At 38.0% G+C, this 22,001-nt stretch overlaps 1 protein-coding gene and 1 pseudogene across 19 annotated transcripts in view; both read left to right on the top strand.

Moving 5' to 3' along the window:
- Positions 1–22,001, top strand: part of EFCAB5 (EF-hand calcium binding domain 5) — a 200,984-nt gene that overhangs the window by 36,161 nt on the left and 142,822 nt on the right. For all 19 annotated transcript variants that reach the window (XM_045487792.1, XM_045487783.1, XM_045487787.1 and 16 more), the window contains one exon: positions 19,447–20,023. In XM_045487792.1, the coding sequence (XP_045343748.1) occupies positions 19,447–20,023 (577 nt within the window). The remainder of the gene's footprint in view (positions 1–19,446; positions 20,024–22,001) is intronic.
- On the top strand, positions 1,810–3,436 carry LOC123603220 (annotated as a pseudogene).

Genomic DNA, 22,001 nt, shown 5'->3' with positions numbered 1-22,001 from the left:
GTATACTTTCTACTTCTTTTCTTTAAATGTTCATTTACCTGTCTTGAGAGAGAGAGAAAGAGAGAGCAGGGGTGAAGCAGCAGAAAGAGAGGAGAGAGAGAATCCCAAGCAGGCTCTGCGATGTCAGTGCAGAGCCGACAGAGGGCTCGAACTCACCAACTGCAAGAGCATGACCTGAGCCTAAATCAAGAGTTGGTCGCTCAACCAACTGAGCCACCCAGGCACCCCAGTATATTTTCTACTTCTTATATCATTTGATTTTTCTGCAGTATTTGACACTGTTGACCACTTCCTCTGCAGTGATAATTTTTTTGTCTGTCCAATGTCTCTTTGGGAAACTATCATCCTGTCCTTCTTAATCCCTTTGGCTTAGATGGGGCTGACTCCACCCCTTTATTTCCAGGGATGGGTGGTAATCCAAAACTGATCAATCAGAATACTTACTACCCCTTCAATGCTGTGGATGGTACAGAAATAGGCATATAATTTATACCAAGTAAAACTTTTCCCAGATTTTTAATACTGGAATTTTAATGGCAGATTTTTTAAGTCAATGATTATAAAGGTTATGCAAATCTAAAGCTGCTGTTGATCATTTTTAACAACATGTGAGGACAACCTGCCTAAAAATTAATTCAGTAGAGCAAATTAGAAATTAGAAGTCGATTTCAGCTATGCCTGAGAATAGTCATATTCCTGGATTTTCCAGCTATAGAAGCTAATACATTCCATTTTTAATTTAAGTTATGTAAGATGGATTTCTATTGCTTGAAATTGAAAGGGTCTTTAATAATACATCCTTTTGGGGCACCTGGGTGGCTCAATCAGTTAAGAGTCCGACTCTTGATCTCAGCTCAGGTCTAGGATAGAGGGAGGATGGCAGCATAGGAGGACGCTGGGCTCACCGCGCGTCCTGTTGATCTCAGCTCAGGTCTTGATCTCAGCGTCATTAGTTCAAGCCCCACATTGGTCTCCATGCTGGGCATGAAGCCTACTTAAATTAAAAACAAAACAAAACAATATTTAGTAATACATCCTTCTTGAAACTCTTATGGCTCCTGCGATTTTAACCTATCCTATTTTTCTCCCACTCTCAGACTTTCAGACTCCTGTATAAGTGTTCCTTTTCCACCTTAAAAATGTTGCATAAGATTCCTTTCTTGGTCCTCTTCTCACTCTAGACATTCTCTCTGTGTGAGCTCATCCAATAATAATAATAAGTATAGATTTTTTAGTATATATAATTTCATATATGTACATAATTTTCTCGTTGTGACTATCCTGCAAAGTATAATTATTGTTTCCATTTCACAGAAGTAGAAACTGAGTCTAAATTGAGTAATTTGTTCTAAATCACAGGGCTAGGAAATGTTAGAGGTAGAATTTGAAACTGGTATCTCTGATTCCAATGCCCATAATATTTTTTAACACATTTATTCATTTATCAAGTATTTGAGTTCTTAGTATGTTTCTGACACTGTTCTAACCAGTAGGAGATCAGTAGTAACCAACACAGAGTCCTTGCATTAATATGTTTTAATTTCTTTTTTTTTTTTTTTAATTTTTTTTTTCAACGTTTATTTATGTTTTGGACAGAGAGAGACAGAGCATGAACGGGGGAGGGGCAGAGAGAGAGGGAGACACAGAATCGGAAACAGGCTCCAGGCTCTGAGCCATCAGCCCAGAGCCCGACGCGGGGCTCGAACTCACGGACCGCGAGATCGTGACCTGGCTGAAGTCGGACGCTTAACCGACTGCGCCACCCAGGCGCCCCAATATGTTTTAATTTCTAAAGTGTGTTAGAAACAGATTATTTTCCTAAAAAAATCCATGGTTTTAGCTAGTGCAATAAGGCAAATAAAGGAAGTAAGAGTTATAAAGATTGTAAAGAATAAAGTGGAAATATCTCTTTTTTTTGCAGATGACATAATTGAATAAGGCAATTGATATAAATTTAGCAAGGTTTCTACATACAAAGTCAATACACAACACACACACAAAACAATTATGAGTGTTTTACTTATCTTGATTCTTAGCTTATTGGGGATGGTAACTGGGACCCATTGTCTGCTCCTGTTGCCAGCACCTTCTACTGATAGCCACCATGCATGAGTGCATCTCCATCCACATTGACCAGACCGGTGTCCAGATTGGCAATGCCTGCTGGTAGCTCTATTGCCTGAAACATGGCATTCAGCCCGATGGCCAGATGCCAAGTGACAAGACCATTGGGGGAGAAGATGACTCCTTCATCACCTTCTTCAGTGAGACAGGTGCTGGCAAGCATGTGCCCAGGACGATGTATGTAGACTGGAACCCACAGTCATTGATGAAGTTCACACTGGCACCTACTGCCAGCTCTTCCACCCTGAGCAACTCATCACAGGCAAGGAAGATGCTGCCAATAACTATGCCTGAGGGCACTACACCACTGGCAAACAGATCATTGGCCTTGCCTTGGACCAAATTCAGAAACTGGCTGGCCAGTGCACAGGTCTTCAAGGCTTCTTGGTTTTCCACAGCTTTGGAGGTGGTACTTGTCTGGGTTCACCTCCATACTGATGGAATGTCTCTCTGTCGATTATGACAAGAATTCTAAGCTGGAGTTCTCCATTTACCCAGTCCCCCCAGGTTTCCACAGATGCAATTGAGCCCTACAACTGTATCCTTACTACCCGTACCACCCTGGAGCATTCTGACTGTGCATTCATGGTAGACATCAAGGACATCTATGACATCTGTCACCCAACCTACACTAACCTTAACTACCTTATTAGCCAGATTGGTCTTCCATCACTGCTTCCCTCAGATTTGATGGAGCCCTGAATGCTAATCTAACAGAATTCCAGACCAACCTGGTGCCCTATCTCTGTACCCATTTCCCTCTGGCCACATGTGCCCCTGTCATCTCTGCTGAGATATCCTGCCATGAACAGCTTTCTGTAGCAGAGATCACGAAGGCATGCTCTGAGCCAGCCAACCAGATGGTGAAACGTGACCCTCCCCATGGCAAATATATGGCTTGCTGCCTATGATTGCCCAAGATGTCAATGCTGCCATTGCCACCATCAAGACTAAGTGTAGCATCCAGCTTGTGGATTGCTGCTCCACTGGCTTCAAAGTTGGTATTCATTACCAGCCTCCCACTATGGTACCTGGTGGAGACCTGGCCAAAGTACAGTGACCTGTATGCATGCTGAACACCACAGCCATTGCTAAAACCTGGGCTTACCTGAACCACAAGTTTGACCTAATGTATGTCAAGAATGCCTTGTTTACTGATATGTGGGTGAGGGTTTGGAGGAAGGAGAGTTTTCTGAGGCCCATGAAGACATGGGTGCGCTCTTGAGAAAGATTATGAGAAAGTTGGTGTGGATTCTTCTTCTTTTTTTTTTTTTTTTTAAGTAAGCTTCATGCCTAGCACAGAGCCCAATATGGGGCTTGAATTCACGACCTTGAGATCAAGACTTGAGCTGAGATCAAGAGTCAGATGTTTAATAATCTGAACCATCCAGGTGCCCTGGTTGGTGTGGATTTTTTTGAAGGAGAGGGTAAAGAAGAAGGAGAGGAAAGCTAATTACCATTCCTTTCAGTCCCATAACATGTCACACTCAGAACTTTAGATTCAACATTCACTGACAAGCATTAAAGGTTTCTGATTAGATTGTCTTCACTTTTCACTGTGATCATGTCTTACTTTTCTATGTGTACCTGTGAGATTTTTCCATCATGTCTCAAAGTAAAGGCTTTAAGAAAGAAAACAAAGGGGTTCCTGGGTGGCCCAGGTGGTTAAGTGTTCAACTCCGGATTTTGGCTCAGGTCATGATTTCACAGTCATGAGATCAAGCCCCGTGTCGGGCTTCATGCAGGGCATGGAGCCTGCTTAAGATTGTCTCTCTCCCTCTCTCTCTGCCCCTCCCCCACCTGCACACATGCACACGCTTGCTCTCTCTCAAAAAAAAAAAAGTATATTTCTATATATATTAGCAACAAATAATTAGAAAATAAAAACTTTTAAATACCATTTTAATAGCATGAGAAACATTAACTATCTAGAAATAAATCTAACCAAAAATGAGCAAAACCTCTATACTGAAACTATTAAGCTTTGCCAAAAGAAATTAACGATGTTCAAATAAATGAATATACACACCTTACTCATGAATTACAAGATTTAATACATATTGTTAAGATAGTAGTTATCCCTCAATTGACCTCTAAATTCAATGTGATTCTAATCAAAATTTCTGCAGGGCTCTCTGTATATGTCTGTGTGTGTATAAATTGACAAGTTGATTCTAAAATGTGTGTGGAAATGCAGAAGATCCAGAAAAGCCAAGGAAATCTTGAAGAACAAAGTGGAAGGATTTATAACAGCAAATATCAAGATTTGTAAGATAATTACAAAAATTAGGATGGCATGATAATGGCACAAGGATGGACAAGCCAGTAGAACAGAATAGTCCAATTGAAAGTCCTGTATTGAAAACAGGAGGTGTTCTCAATAATGATGCCAAATGGAAAACATGTATTTTGAGTCCTACCTTACCTGACACACAAAAATAAATTCTACATGTATTTTAGATCTAAATGTGAATGATAAAACAATAAATCATTTTAGAAAAATACATTGGAGAATATTCTCATGATTTGGGAGTAGGCAAAGATTTCTTAAGCAAAATGCAAAAAATATCAATGATAAAAAATTCAGAAGTAGACATTAAAATTAAGAACTCCTGTTCATCAGAAAACACCATTAAGAGAGTGAAAAGGCAAGCAAGGTATGAGAAAAGTTATTTACAATACCTTTGTTCATCAAAGGTTTTCATCTGACTATATAGAAAACTCCTACAAATCAATAAGACAGACAACCCAACAGAAAAGTGGACAATAGATATAAACAGATACTTCATTTAAGAGAACATTCAAATAGCCTATAGATAGAGGAAAATGTGTTCCAGTTTATGACTTACCAGGAAAATGCAGATTAAAATCACAAGATAAAATTATGTGTTCAGCAGAATAACTTAAAAAACAGACAATTCCAAATGTTGGCAAAGATATGGAATACAGGAATTTTCGTACATTGCTGTTGGGAATCTAAGCTGGTACAATTTCAGAAAACTGTTTGGCACTATTTATAAAGCTGAATATACCCCATGATCAGCATTTATACTCCTAGAGAAGTGAATCTATATGTCTACTAAATGACATGTAAAGAATGATTATGGCAACTTTTTGTTCTAGTCGAATATGGAAACTATTAAAATGTCCATCATTAGTAGAATGAATTTAAAAATTATGGTATATTCATACAGTAAAATACATGCATCAACGAATAACAGCTATTGCCATGCAATATGGATAAAAGTGGTTAAAGGGCACTTTAAAAGTGGTTATTGGGCAAAGGAGAGGAGTTAAGATGACAGAGCAGCATGGAGACCCTGAGCTTGTCTTATCCCTGAAGTGCAGCTAGATCAGCACCAAACCATTTTGAACACCTAGGAAATTGATCTGAGGATTAACACAACAATATACATAACTTGAGCCACAGAACTCAGCAGGTATGCGGCGAGGAGAGGAAAACTGGGCGAGACAAAAGCTGAGGAAGGTAAGGAGCTGTTTTTGCGGAGGACAGAGGAAGAGAAAGGGGGAGAGTGCACCCATAGGGATAGCACAAGAAAAGCACTTCCCTGAAAGTATCTGGAGAGAAAGAGAGAGAAAGAGTGAAAACACTCATAGGGGACTGAACAGGAAATCTGTCTGCAAAACCATTGCTGGGAAGAAAGGAGAGGGTTTCAATACCACCTGGATTCTATAAACCTTCACAGAGTCTGAAGGTTCGGAGCTCAGTGCCTGGTGGTGCTCTGGTGAGGAACTAGGGCAAATCCCCAGGAGCAGGCAGTGTGGTCTGAGGGGTCCACATGCCACATGGAGAGAAGTGGTCCCCCTGCTTGGAGTACATTTGGTAGAGGCCACACGCCTCCCCACAGGCAAAGGTCCAGCAGACCCTGGAGAACAGCCACATTTGCTGGTATTGGGACAAAGACGGCAGAGTGTGGTGAAGCCTGGCACTGGCTGTGTGCTGTTACCTGCCATAATCTCTGAAACTATGCTACTGTGTGATTACATGAAAGTTTTCTGGGGGCAAACCCAGCCATTACTCAGTGATACACTCCCCCAAAGAGTTGGCTCATGTCCAAGCCACAGGGGTCTCTGAAGTGTGGGGTTTTGAAACACTCCCCCATCTGAAATAAAACTCTGGAGGGAGGTGTCACCTGGAAGGTGGACAGCTTGGACATGGACAAAATAGAAGTGGGGAATGGATGGAGGCCTGAGAGAAGGAGGGGTGCACCGGTTGGTGAGAGCGAGAAGTTCCTGCTCCAAAACTAGAGGGCAGGGTGAAGCCATTTCCACCTCTACTGAAGGCACACTCATGCACACCACACTGATCCACCCCGGTAAGCTAAGCAGCGCCACCTAGGGGAGAATGGAGCCATTACACCAAGTCCCTCTCAACTGCGCCCTCTAAGCGCACTCCCCACAAGACCAACACAAGTCACTTCACCTGCTTAGTGTATGGAATATAGAGGGCTTCATAGTTTCAGTTCTAGGCAAAACTGGGTGTAACTTTATTTGGGTTTCATTAGTTTGCTGGTTCAGTTATTTGTTCGTTTTCTTTGCTTCTGTTTTTGCTTAAATTATTTTCTTTTTTTCTTTCTTTCTTATATACATGAAGAGAAAATTTTATTTTTATTTTTTACTTTATTTTTATTTAAAAAATTTTTAAATTCTATTTCATTTTATTTCATTTATTCTATTTCATTATATAATTTTTTTAATCTGTAAATTTTTTCTTTTATTTTATTTTTTCTTTTCCTTCCTTTTTTTCTCTATTCTATCAAGCATCTTTCAACAAGCAGACCAAAATACACCTAGGATCTAGCTTCCTTTATTTGATTTTTTGTTTTGTTTTTATTATTATTTTTTTTTTAATTTTTTTTTCAACGTTTATTTTATTTTTGGGACAGAGAGAGACAGAGCATGAACGGGGGAGGGGCAGAGAGAGAGGGAGACACAGAATCGGAAACAGGCTCCAGGCTCTGAGCCATCAGCCCAGAGCCTGACGCGGGGCTCGAACTCACGGACCGCGAGATCGTGACCTGGCTGAAGTCGGACGCTTAACCGACTGCGCCACCCAGGCGCCCCTGTTTTTATTTTTTAATTTTAATTTTTAATTTTAATTTTTTTCTTCCTCCAAAATGACAAAATGAAGGAATTCACCCCACAGACAGAACAAGAAGAAATGATAGCCAGGGGCTTAATCAACACAAATAAAAGCAAGATGTCTGAACTAGAATTGAGAACCACTAGCTGGGGTTGAAAAAAGCATAGAATCCCTTTCTGTGAAGATAAAAGAAATAAACCATAGTCGGAATGAAATTAAAAATGCCATAATTGGGGGGCGCCTGGGTGGCTCAGTCGGTTAAGCGGCCGACTTTGGCTCAGGTCATGATCTCACAGTCCGTGAGTTCGAGCCCCGCGTCAGGCTCTGTGCTGACAGCTCAGAGCCTGGAGCCTGTTTCAGATTCTGTGTCTCCCTCTCTCTGACCCTCCCCTGTTCATGCTCTGTCTCTCTCTGTCTCAAAAATAAATAAACGTTAAAAAAAATTTTTTTAATAAAAAAAATAATAATAAAAAAATGCCATAATTGGGATGCAATCTCAAATGGACGCCATGATAGCAAGGATGAAGCAGAGCAGCAAATCAGCGATATAGAAGATAAAATTATGAAGAATAATGAAGCAGAAAAAAGAGGGAAACAAAGGCAAAAGATCACTATACGAAACTTAGAGAACTCAGTACTTATTAAAAAGGAATAACATCTGAATCATAGGAGTCCCAGAACATGAAAAGAGAGAAAAAGGGGCAGAAGGTTTATGTGAGCAAATTATAGCAGAAAACTTTCCTAATCTGGGAAAGGACACAGACATCAAAATCCAAGAAGCATAGAGAACTCCCATTAGATTCAACAAAAATCAACCATCACAAGGCACATCACAGTCAAATTCACAAAATACACAGACAAGGAAAGAATTATGAAAGCAGCAAGGGGAAAAAATCTTTAACCTATAAAGGAAGACAGATCAGGTTCACAGCAGACCTATCCACAGAAACTTGGCAGGCCAGAAGAGTGACAGAATATATTTGACATGCTGAATCAGAAAAATATGCAGCCAAAAATTCTTTATCCAGCAAGACTGTCATTCAAAATAGGAGAGATAAAGAGTTTCCTAGACAAAAACTAAAGGAGTTCATGACCACTAAACCAGCCCTGCAAGAAATTTTAAGGGGGACTCTTTGAGTGGAGAAAAGACAAAACAAAACAAAACAGACCAAAAGCAACAAAGACTAGAAAGGACCAGAGAACATCAACAGAAACACTAACTCTACAGGCAACAAAATGGCACTAAATTCATATCTTTCACTACTCACTCTAAGTGGACTAAACCCTCCAATCAAAAGATATAGGGTATCAGAATGGATAAGAAAACAAGATCCATCTATATGCTGCTTACAAGAGACTCATTTTACACCTAACGATGGCTTCAGATTGAAAGCAAGGGGATGGAGAACCATCTATCATGCTAAAGGACATCAAAAGAAAGCCAAAGTAGCCATTCTTATATCAGACACACTAGATATTAAAATAAAGACTAACCATAGATGAAAAGACATTATATCATAATTAAGGGGTCTATCCACCAAGAAGATCTAACAACTATAAATATTTATGCCCCCAACTTGAGGTCCCCAAATACATAAATCAATTAATCACAAATATGAAGAAACTCATCAATAATAATACCATAATAATAGGGGACTTCAACACCCCACTTACATCAATGAACAGGTCATCTAAGCACAAAAGCAGCAAGGAAACAATGGCTTTGAATGACACACTGTACTGGATGGACTTAACAGATATATTCAGAACATTTCATCCTAAAGCAGCAGAATACACATTCTTCCTGAGTGCACAGGTAACATTCTCCAGAAAATATCACATACTGGGTCACAAATCAGCCTCAACAAGTACAAAAAGATTGAGATCATACCATGCATATTTTCAGACCACAACCCTATGAAATTCAAAATCAACCACAAGAAAAAAACTGGAAAGACCATGAATACTTGGAGATTACAGAACATCCTACTGAAGAATGAATGGGTTAACCAAAAAATTAAAGAGAAAATGAAAATAGGATAGCCCAAAACCTCTGGGATGCAGCAAAGGTGGTCATAAGAGGGAAGTGTATAGCAATCTAGGCTTTCCTAAAGAAGGAAGAAAGGTCTCAGAAACTCAACCTAATGTTACACCTTAAGGAGATGGAAAAAGAACAGAAAATAAAGCCCAAAACCAGCAGAAGGAGGGAAATAATAAAAATTAGAGCAGAGGTCAATGATTTGGAAATTAAAACAACAAAACAACAAAACAACAACAACAACAACAGTAGAACAGATCAGTGAAACCAGGAGCTGGTTCTTTGAAAGAATTAACAAAATTGATACACTCCTAGCCATATTGATCAAAAAGAAAAACAAGAGGACCCAAATAAATAAAATCACAAATGAAAAAGGAGAGATCACAACCAACACTACAGAAATATAAACAATAATAAGAGAATATTATGCCCAATTATATGCCAACAAATTGGGCAATCTGGAAGAAATGGACATATTCTTAGCAACATATCAACTACCAAAACTGTAACAAGAAGATATGGAACATATGAACAGACCCATAACCAGTAAAGAAAATGAATCAGTAATCAAAAATCTCCCAAAACATAAGAGTCCAGGGCCAGATGGCTTTCTAGGCGAATTCTACCAAACATTTAAAGAAGAGTTGACACCTATTCTTTTGAAACTGTTCCAAAAAGTAGAAATGGAAGGAAAACTTTGAAACTCGTTCTTTTTTTTTTTATTTTAATTTTATTTTTTTTAATTTACATCCAAATTAGCATATAGTGCAACAATGATTTCAGGAGTAGATTCCTTAATGCTTCTTACCCACTTATTTAGCCCATACCCCCTCCCACACCCCCTCCAGTAACCCTCTGTTTGTTCTCCATATTTATGAGTCTCTTCTGTTTTGTCCCCCCTCCCTGTTTTTATATTATTTTTTGTGTACCTTCCCTTATGTTCATCTGTTTTGTCTCTTAAAGTCCTCATATGAATAAAGTCATATGCATTTTGTCTTTCTCTGACTAATTTCACTTAGCATAATACCCTCCAGTTCCATCCACATAGTTGCAAATGGCAAGATTTCATTCTTTTTGATTGTTGAGTAATACTCCATTGTATACATACACCACATCTTCTTTATCCATTCATCCATCGATGGACATTTGGGCTCTTTCCATACTTTGGCTATTGTTGATACTGCTGCTATAAACATGGGGGTTCATGTGTCCCTTTGAAACAGCACACCTGTATCCCTTGGGTAAATACCTAGTAGTGCAATTGCTGGGTTGTAGGGTAGTTCTATTTTTAGTTTTTTAAGGAGCCTCCATACTGTTTTCCAGACTAACTGCACCAGCTTGCATTCCCATTCAAAACTCATTCTATGAGGTCCGCATTACCTTGATTCCGAAACCAGACAAAGACTAAAACGGAGAACTACGGACCACTAAAAAGGAGAACTATGGATCAATTTCCCTGATGAACATGGATGCAAAAATTCTCAACAAGATACTAGCAAACTGGATCCAACAATACATTAAAAGAATTATTCACCACACACACAAAAAAGGATAAGACTCACATGATCCTCTCAATAGCTGCAGAAAAAGCATTTGACAAAATACAATATCATTTCTTGATAAAAACCCTTAAGAAAGTAGGAATGGAAGGACCATACCTCAAGATCATAAAGGCCATATATGAAAGACCCACTGCTAATATCACCCTCAATGGAGAAAACCTGAGAGCTTTCCCCCTAAGGTAAGAAACACAAGGATGTCCACTTTCACCACTGCTATACAACATAGTGTTGGAAGTCCTTAGCCTCAGCAATCAGACCATTCAAAGAAATAAAAGGTATCCACATCAGCAAGGAGGAAGTCAAACTTTCACTTTATGCAGATGACATGAACTATACGTGGAAAACCCAAAAGACTCTGCCAAAAAACTGCTAGAACTGATAGATGAACTCAGCAAACTTACGGGATATAAAGTCAATGTACAGAAATCATTTGCATTTCTATATACCAATAATGAAGCAGCAGAAAGAGAAATCAAGGAATGATTTGTAAATGATCCCATTTATAATTTCACCAAAAACCATAAAATACATAGGAAGATACTTAGCCAAAGAAGTGAAAAATCTATACACTGAAAACTATAGAAAGTTCATGAAAGAAATTGAAGAAGACACACAAAAAATGGAAAAATATTCCAGGCTTACAGATTGGAAGAATAAATATTGTCAAAATGTCAACGCTACCCAAAGCAATATACATATTCAATACAATTTCTATCAAAATAACACCAGCATTCTTCACAGAGCTAGAATAAACAATCTTAAAATTTGTATGGAGCCAGAAAAGACCCAGAATAGCCAAAGCAATCCTGAAAAAGAAAACCAAAGCTGGAGGCATCACAATTCTTGACTTCAAGCTGTACTACAGAGCTGTAATCATCAAGATAGTATGGTACTGGCACAAAATCAGACACTCAGATCAATGGAACAGAATAGAGACCCAGAAATGGACCCACAAATGTTATGGCCAACTAATCTTTGACAAAGGAGGAAAGAATATCCAATGGAAAAAAGACAGTCTCTTCAGCAAATGGTGTTGGACAGCGATATGCAGAAGAATGAATCTGTACCACTTTCATACACCATACACAAAAATAAATTCAAAATGGATGAAAGACCTAAACATAAGACAGGAAACCGTCAAAATCCTAGAGGAGAAAACAGGCAAAAGCTTCTTTGACCTGGGCCACAGCAACTGCTTACTTGACATGTCTCCAGAGGCAAGAGAAACAAAAGCAAAAATGAACTATTGGGACCTCATCAAGATAAAAAACTTCTGCACAGAGACAGAAACAATTAGCAAAACTAAAAGGCAACCGATGAGGGGCGCCTGGGTGGCGCAGTCGGTTGGGCGTCCGACTTCAGCCGGGTCACGATCTCGCGGTCCGTGAGTTCGAGCCCCGCGTCGGGCTCTGGGCTGATGGCTCAGAGCCTGGAGCCTGTTTCCGATTCTGTGTCTCCCTCTCTCTCTGCCCCTCCCCCGTTCATGCTCTGTCTCTCTCTGTCCCAAAAATAAATAAACGTTGAAAAAAAAAATTAAAAAAAAAAAAATAAATAAATAAAAATAAAAGGCAACCGATGGAATGGGAGAAGATATTTGCAAATGACATATCAGATAAAGGGTTAGTATCCAAAATCTATAAAGAGCTTATCAAACTCAACACCCAAAAAGCAAATAATCTAGTGAAGAAATGGGCGGAAGACATGAATAGACACTTTTCCAAAGAAGACATCCAGATGGCTAACAGACTCATGAAAACATGCCCAACATCACTCATCATCAGGGTAATACAAATGAAAACCACAATGAGATAACCACCTCACACCTGTCAGAATGGCTAACATTAACAACATAGGCAACAACAGATTTTGGCAAAGATGCAGAGAAAGAGGAACTTTCTTATTGTATCTTTTGATGTAAAGTTACTAATTTTTTTTTTATTTATTTTTTTATTTTTAAAAAAAAATTTTTTTTTCAACGTTTATTTATTTTTGGGACAGAGAGAGACAGAGCATGAACGGGGGAGGGGCAGAGAGAGAGGGAGACACAGAATCGGAAACAGGCTCCAGGCTCTGAGCCATCAGCCCAGAGCCCGACGCAGGGCTCGAACTCACGGACCGCGAGATCGTGACCCGGCTGAAGTCGGACGCTTAACCGACTGCGCCACCCAGGCGCCCCAAAAGTTACTAATTTTGATGAAGTTCAGCTTATCTATTTTTTCTTTTGTTTAGTATGCTTTTGATGTCCTATCCATGAAGTCATTGTCAAATCCAGTGTAATAAAGATTTTCTGCAAGTTTTCATCTGACAATTTTATAGTTTCAGCTCCTAAATTTAAATCTTTAATTAAATTTGTGTTCATTTTTGTATATGGTGTAAAGGTCCAGCTTTCCACCTCCTTTGCATGGGATATCCAGTTATCCTAGCATCATTTGTTGAAAAACTGTTCTTCCCTCATTGAATGGGCTTGGAACCTATTGAATATATATACATACACATATTTACTTACATATATAAATATATATATGTAGATTTATTTCTGGGCTGCCTATTCAATTCAGCCGGTCTAGGTCTGTCCTTATGCCTCTACCATACTGTTTTATTTTTTATTTTTTAAATTTTTTTTAACGTTTATTTATTTTTGAGACAGAGAGAGACAGAGCATGAACGGGGAAGTGTCAGAGAGAGAGAGGGAGACACAGAATCTGAAACAGGCTCCAGGCTCTGAGCTGTCAGCACAGAGCCTGACACGGGGCTTGAACTCACGAACTGCGAGATCATGACCTGAGCCGAAGTTGGACACTTAACTGACTGAGCCACCCAGGCGCCCCTCTACCATACTGTTTTAACTACTTTAGCTTTGTAGTATGTTTCAAAATTGAGTAATGTGAATCTTCCAAGTTTATTCTTTTTAAAAAGACTCTTTTGGCTATTCAGGGTCATTTGCAACACCATATGAATACAAAGACCAACTTATCCATTTCTTTGAAAGAGACAATTGGAATTTTGATAAAATTGCATTGAATCTATAGATCCCTTTGAGTAGTATTTATATCTTTACATGTTAAGTCTTCCTATCCATGAACACAGGATTCTTTTCATTTCTGTATGTCTATAATTTTTTTCAGCAATGGTTTGTAGTTTTCAGCATTCAAGTCTTCCATCTCTTGGTTAGATTTATTCCTAAGTCTATAATTCTTTTAGATGCTACTGAAAAAGGAGTTGCTTTCCTAAACACAGAAACACAGAAACACAAACACAACTGACTTTGTGTGTTGGTATTGTATCTTGCAAACTTGCCAAATTCATGTATTAGCTCTAGTAGCTTTTTTTTCAAGATATTCTATATATAGGGTCATCTCATCTGTAAATATAGGGGTTTTTTTTCTTTCTGACTTGGATGCCTTTTAATTTCTTTTTCTTTTAATATCTCTCTAATATCTCTGCTAGAACTTCCAGGACAATGTTGAATAGCAGCCGTGAAAGTGGGTATCCTTGTCTTTTTCCTGATATTAATTAAGTCTTTCACCACTGAGTATGATGTTAACTGTGGGTTTTTAAATAAATATCATTTATTATTTTGAGGAATTTCCCGTCTGTTCCTAGTTTTCTGAGAAGTTTATTTTATTTTATTGTATTTTATTATCTTATTTTTAAATCATGAAATGGTGTTGGGTTCTGTCAAATACCTTTTCTACATCAATTGAGATGATTATGTGTTTTTTCTTCCCCCTTCATTCTATTTCCTTTTCTTGTGATGTCTTTATCTGCTTTTGGTATCAGAATAATGCTGGTGTCATAGAATGAGTTAGAAATTATTCTGTCCCCTTCAATTCTTTGGGAAGATCTTGGTAAGGATTGATTTTAATTCTTTAAATGTTTGATTGCACTGGCGAAGCAATATGGCGAAGCAATATTTTCTTTGTTGGCAGAGTTTTGATTCCTAATTCAATCTCTTTACTTGCTAAAGTATGTTGAGATTTTCTATTTCTTTTTGAGTCAGGTTAGATAACTTTTGTGTTTCAAGGAATTTGTCCATTTATTCTAGGTTATTCTTTTTATCTCTGTGAGATTGGTGATAATGTTTCCATTTTCATTTCTTAATTAATTATTTTATTGAAGAGAGAGCACCCATGAGTTGGGGAGAGGGACAGAGGGGTAGAGGGAGAGGGAGAGAGAGAATCTTAAGCAGGCTCCAAGCTCAGCACAGAGTCTGACACAGGGCTTGATCCTACAATCCTGGGATCATGACCTGAGCCCAAATCGAGAATTGGACACTCACCTGACTGAGCCACCCAGGCACCAATTTCATTTTTTGTTTTAGTTATTTGTGTCTCTTTTATTTTTTGCCAGTCTAGCTAAAGGTTTGTCAATTATGTTGATCTTTCCAAAGAACTAACTTTTGATTTTATTGATTTTCTCTACTGTTTCTCTATTCTCTATTTTGTGTATCTCCACTCTAATCTTTATTATTTCTTTCCTTCTGCTTTAGTTCTGAGTTTATTTTGCTCTTCTTTTTTTAGTCCCATAAGATATAAAGTTAGGTTATTGATTTTGATGGTTTTTTTTTAATGTAGTCACACCTATAAATTTCCCTTTGAGCACTGCATTCACTGCATCCTATAAGTTTTGGTATGTTGTGTTTTCATTTTCATTCATCTCTAAGAATTCTCTATTTCCCTTCTGATTTCTTCTTTGGCTCATTTGTGTTTAAGAGTGTATGTTTTAATTACCACAGATTTGTGATTTTTCCAGGTTTTCTTTTGTTATTGATTTCTAACTTCATCCTGCTTTGGTCATAGAAGATGCTTTATGTGATATCTGTGTTTTTAAGTTTATTGAGATTTGCTTTATGGCCTAACATATGATCTATCTGAAGGATATCCCATGTGCATTTGAGGAGAATGTGAATTCTGCTTTGTTGGGTAAAATGTTCTCTATATGTCTGTTAGGGATAGCTAGTTAATTTTTGTATATGATGTGAGGTAGAGGTCCAACTTAATTTTTTCCCCATGTGGATGGCGAGTTGTTATAGGCATCATTTGCTGAAGAGAAAAAATTTTCCGTATTGAATGACCTTGGCACCTCTGTCAAAAATTAGTTGGTCATGGACATATGGGTTTAGTTCTGGACTTGTAATTCTTTTTTAAAAATTTTTTTAATGTTTATTTTTGAGAGAGAGACAGAGCATGAGTGGGGGAGGGGCAGAGAGAGAGGGAGACACAGAATCCAAAGCAGATTCCAGGCTCTGAGCTGTCAGGACAGAGCCCTATGTGGGGCTCGAACCCACAAACTCTGAGATCATGACCTGAATCAAAGTTGGACACTCAACCGACTGAGCCACCCAGGCGCCCCTGGACTTTTAATTCTATTACATTTACTTATGCCTACCCTTATTCCAGTGCCAAAATTTTTATAGTTTTCTTCATATTGGTCTTAACACATTTTTTTGCTAGGTTTATCTCTAGATATTTTCAAGTTTTGTTGCTATTATAAGAAGAAATTTTGAAAAATTATATTTTTAATCAGTTATTGCTAGTACCCAGGATATCTTTATCCCTATCATCTATCTATCTATCTATCTATCTATCTATCTATCTATCAAATGATAAACAATTTCTTAAAAATGTCGATTTAAGCATATGCAAAGGTGACTTCAACCTCAACTGGCTCAATACTGATGGAACTAATTTGTTTAATGATATCATAAGGCCTGTGCAAATCAATGAGTTGCTTATGGATCCTCATCTGAAAATGGTCCCAAGTCTTAGAACCTTCGTCACAAAGAGTTTTTCTTACAGTGATTCTCAAAGTTTTGGTAGGCATCTGAACTGGTCCTTTCACTTTGCAATTCTTTACTTTTGCTCTTCTGATCAAGTAAGCCAGCACATACCTTCTCCAAAGATTTTACACTGTGGTTGGTTAGAGTATTCTAATTTGGTGAATTGCCACCTCTGGTTCCATGGGTGTCCTCCCAGCATCTTTAAAAGCCATGGCTTCTGTGGATTTCCTGATCAACTTGCTCCTCTAGTCAGGAGCAGGAGCTAGATGTCCAGAGCTTTACTATAGTGCCGACTGCATCTTTCTCAAAAGACTTTTGTATTTTAATCATGTATCTTGCATTGATTATTTGGTGCTTTAAAAAAATTGTGATAAAATGCACATAATATAAAATTTACCATTTAAACTATGTTGGGGTGTACAGTTCAGTGTCATTAAGTAAATTCACATGTTGTACAATCATCACCACTATCTAGTTCCCGCAATTTTTCATCATTCCAAACAGAAATTCCATTTGGTAAGCCTTTTAAAGTGCAAGATTTGTTTCTTTCTTCAGGGTTACAAGATTTTCTTGCAGTATCTCTTTGAATATTTCCTTGTCTCTATACTCTTGACTCACTCCATTTAACACTTGTATAAGATGAATATTAAAAGTTCTGGATCTATCCTCCTTTCTCTTTGCCTTTTTTATCTGCTTTGGCTTAGCATTCCAGTTTGCTGGTTGGTTGTTCAGTATTTTCTGATCTTCAAGTCAATGTATTGATGGTTTTGTTGGCAACAGTAATTCTTTTTCATTCCCAAGTGATTTCTCTTTTTTTTTTTTTTTTTGGTTCATTTAGTTTCTTTTTTAAAGATCATGACCTGAGCCTAAGTCAGATGCTTAATGGACTGAGCCACCCAGACACCCCTAGTTTCTTTTTTAAAATAAACTATTATTGTTTATTTTTAAATAGTGAAGTCTGTCAGCAATTCATTTTGTCTCTATGTAGAGGCATTATCCTGCCTCTCTAGCCCAAACCCGCTTGTCCCAGGGGTGAACACCTCTGATGCCTGATGGTTAGCTCAAATGGGGATAAAGGTACACAAATGGTCAGTGATTCCCCTGCTACCCATATCCACATCCTTCAAACTTGGGGTGCCTCAAAGTTGCCCCCCAATTTCACAGTGATTTTCTCTTGTTTTTTTTTAATCCTATAGTTTTATCAATCAATCTGATTCTCCCTATCTTACATTTTTCAGAAAAGTTCAAAAGTTCTGACTACTGAGGACCCCCTTCATAATTGCCATGATTGACAGTTTTCTCATGTTTATATTACACACACACACACACACACACACACACATACACACACACACACACTTTTTAGTCATTTCTAGGTATTTTAGGGGATGTAAGTGCCTGTTCTTACTCTACTCTCTTGGTCTAATATCTCCATATTGCATTTAAAGATTTTTTTTAAATGTTTATTTATTTTTGAGAGAGAGAGCGAGAGAGCAGCAGCAGCAACAGCAGCGGCAGCAGCGGCAGCAGCGGCAGCAGCAGCAGCAGAGAGAGAGGGAGTAGCAGAGAGAGAGGGAGACAGAAGATCCAAAGCAGGCTGTCTGCTGTCAGTGCAGAGACGGATGCAGGGCTCAAACTCACGAACCGTGAGATGATGACCTGAGCCAAAGTTGGACACTTAACCAACTAAGCCACCCAGGTGCCCCACTCCATATTGCATTAAAAAAAATTTTTTAAATATTTATTTATTTTTGGGAGACAGAGAGACAGAGTGCAAGCAGGGGAGGGGCAGAGAGAGAGGGAGACACAGAATCTGAAGCAGGTTCCAGGCTCCAAGTTGTCAGCATAGAGCCTGACGCTGGGCCTGAATCCTCGAAGTGCGAGATCATGACCTGGGCCAAAGTCGGACGCTTAACCGACTGAGCCACCCAGGCACCCATATTGCATTTTTAAAATGAAAATCTGGAAGAGGCTGGAAATAACAAGCCTCTCTTCAAGAGAGAGTAGACTCTCTTCACTGCCCACTTAGCAGAAATTTACTCACCTTTTTGCCTGACAACTAAACCTCAATTCTGTAGCAGGTGGAAATCACTTGATACCATAGAACTTGTTCTTTTTTTTAATTAATTAATTTATTTTGAAAGAGAAGAGAGAGAGAGAGAGAGAGAGAGAGAATCCCAAGCAGGCTCTGCACAGTGCAGAGCCCAAATTCATGCACACGGTAAGATCATGACCTGAGCTGAAACCAAGAGTCAGGCGCTTAACCAACTGAACCACCCAGGTGCCCCCAGAGAACTTGTTCTAACCCCTAACATGAAGGAATAACTTATGATTAGTCAAAATTATTCATAGTAATTCTTTTTCCCTTTACCAGTTACTGGTCTAGGGGTAGACATGCAACTTAATAAGGCCAATGAAATGTAAAGGAAAATCTTAGAGTAGCAAGTCTGAGGTATTCTATTCTTATATAATAAAACAGAACCATAAGAGGAAAAATCCCCTTTGTTCTCAAATCTCTTCCTTTAAAAGGATGCTGGGAGCTACAATAGCTATCTCGTGAGCCTCAGGTACAAGCACAAAAAATTAATAAAGAACAATTGAAGCAGGCTATGTACTTAATGAAAAACAGTGAGCTGCTGAATGACATCCGATTAAGTCAACAATTAATGTCCTTATGCTTAAAGTCACGGTTACCTGATTTTCTGTTATGTTCAGTTGTGTTTGAATACACCATATAAATAGATGTAAAAAAAACTTTTTAAAAATAATATTCTAAAGTAACATAGATTAAAATCTACTTCTAGTATTTCTTACATTTCACTTTTTTTTTCCTCCTCAGAAATACACTTGGAAGAGCAAACAAAAGCCTCAACTGATTTAATAAAGGACTCTGACACTAATGTCTCAAAGAATTTTGTGGTCAGAAAACCTGCCAAAGTGATTTTCAATTTAGATCCAGATGTACTGAATTCAAAGCTAGAACAGCCATGGAAGAAAAATTTTTACGCAAGAGTGGAGGCAAGAGCCCAGGCGATGCAGCAGAAAATAATAAATAAGGATAATCTGAAGAAAGAACTAGAAAAAAAGGCTGAAAAAAAATTCCCTAGGAATAATTTGGCCAAAGAGTGGTTTAATACTGAAAACATGACACTTAAAACTCGTGCATATTTGCTTGACAAACTTCTACCCACCTTAGTTCCTGGAGTGGAAAAAATGTTAATGCAAGTGGAAAAGAAGAAACTTTGGGCAGAAGCTGATATTACAACCAAGTTTGATCCAATTAATCATTTGGGGGAATATTTAATGAGAAACAATCCTTATTATATCAAAGACTCAGGAATGTCTGGTTATCAGAGGGTGATGAGGGATGTCACGGAAGAACTGAAGATACATGTTCCCAATACTATTGGCAACAGGTACAGTTTGATATATGTAATTTTTTTTTTTTTTTGAGAGAGAGACAGAGCAAGCATGAGAAGGGAGGAGCAGAGAGAGAGAGAAGGGGACAGAGAAAGCGCAGAGAAAGGCACTGACAGCAGAAAGCCCAATGTGGGGTTTGAACTTACAAACCATGAGATCATAACCTGAGCTGAAGTCAGTTGCTTAACTGACTGAGCCACCCAGGCTCCCCATAATTTGTTATATTTTCAGTTGATGATCTAGGTCCTTTCGTTGAAAGGAAGTAGAATAATAACATAGTCATACAAATAGGACTTAAATATTCAAAAAGTATTTATTGAGCTGCTAGTATGTGCTTCACTATTTATGAGGCACTATGAAGATTAATGAAGCATATTAAATAAGTTCCTTGAATTTGTCGATTTAGTTATCTTACTATGATCCAAAGTATATATTTATTTGTTTACCATCTGTCTCCCTGCACTGGAAAGTAAGTTACATGAGAGCAGGGACTTCTTAAAAATTTAACTTTTCAGATAGGCACCATATTCACCTGATTTAAATTCAAAATGTATTAATAGTTATACAGTGAAAAGTTTCTCATCCATTCTTATCCTCCTTGTACCCAATACTCCACCTCTGCCATAAATAACTAGTGTTATTCATTTTCAGTGGATTTTTTCCAGTTTCTTTATACATACAGAAGCAAATGCAAATTTGGATTCTAAATTTTCTTCCTTTATATAAGAGCATCTGAGTTACAAATATTTTCTTCTGTTTTTATTTATCTTTTGTCATGCGGAAGATATTATTTCTATGTGGTTGAATTTATTTACTTTCATTTTATGACTTAGAGTCATTGTTACATTTCAAGATATTAAAAGAATCCTCTCGTGTTTTCTTCTGGAGTTTTAATATTTTAGTTTCCATTTTAAGTATTGATTCATATGGAATTTATCCTAATATAAGATGTAGATATGAATCCAACTTTTTACTTTTCCAAATGGTTACATAGTGATCCCAACAACGGTCGAATAGTGTATTTTGCCCCACTGTTTTGAGATGAAATTTTATTACTAAATTCCTGTATATTTTGGAGTGTATTTCTGGGTTTTTCTATCCTATCCCTCTGACTATCTCCCTGTTCATGCACCACACCACACTGCTTGAATCATTGAGACTTTTAAGTGGTGCATAAGTGGTATGTGTTCAGTAGAAACTGTACTTTGAATTTTGAATTTTGATCTTTTCCTGGGCTAGCAATATGCAATATGATGCTCTCTCATGATGCTGGGCAATAGCACTGAGCCACAACTCCCAGTCAGCCATGTAACCATGATACCCTTCATGGTATCATACACTTACATACATTACATACATATATATCATAGACTTAACATACATTACATACACACATATCATACGCTTACATACATTACATGCATTACATACATACACTTATCACCATTCTGTACCCATACAACCATTCTGTTACTTGCTTTCAGTACAGTATTCAATCAATTACATGAGATAATGAATATGTTTTTAAAGTTTATTTATTTTGAGAGAGAGAGAGCATGAGCAGGGGAGGGGCAGAGAAAGAGACAGAGAGAGAAAGAGAATCCTAAGTAGGCTCTGCACTGACAGTGTGGGGCTCGAACTCACAAACTGCAAGATCATGACCTGAGCCAAGAACAAGAGTTAGACACCCAACTGACTGAGTCACCCAGGTGCCCCAAGATATTCAACACTTTGTGAGATAGGCTTTGTGTTAGATGATTTTGCCCAAGTGTAGACTAATGTAAGTGTTCTGAGCACATTTAAGGTGGGCTTAGGCTAAGCTGTGATGGATGGTGGGTAGTTTAGGTGTATTAAATGCATTTTCAACTTAGGATATTTTCAACTTATGATGGGTTTATGTGACAAAACCTTATCATAAGTCAAGGAAGATCTGTATTTCAATAAATCTGACTGTGCTGGTCCTTATTATTTATT

The sequence above is a fragment of the Leopardus geoffroyi genome, chromosome E1 (genome assembly GCF_018350155.1).
Source record: "Leopardus geoffroyi isolate Oge1 chromosome E1, O.geoffroyi_Oge1_pat1.0, whole genome shotgun sequence".
NCBI classification, from domain to species: domain Eukaryota; kingdom Metazoa; phylum Chordata; class Mammalia; order Carnivora; family Felidae; genus Leopardus; species Leopardus geoffroyi.
Note: the sequence above shows the minus strand (reverse complement) of the source record. Positions and strands in the feature narration are given on the sequence as shown.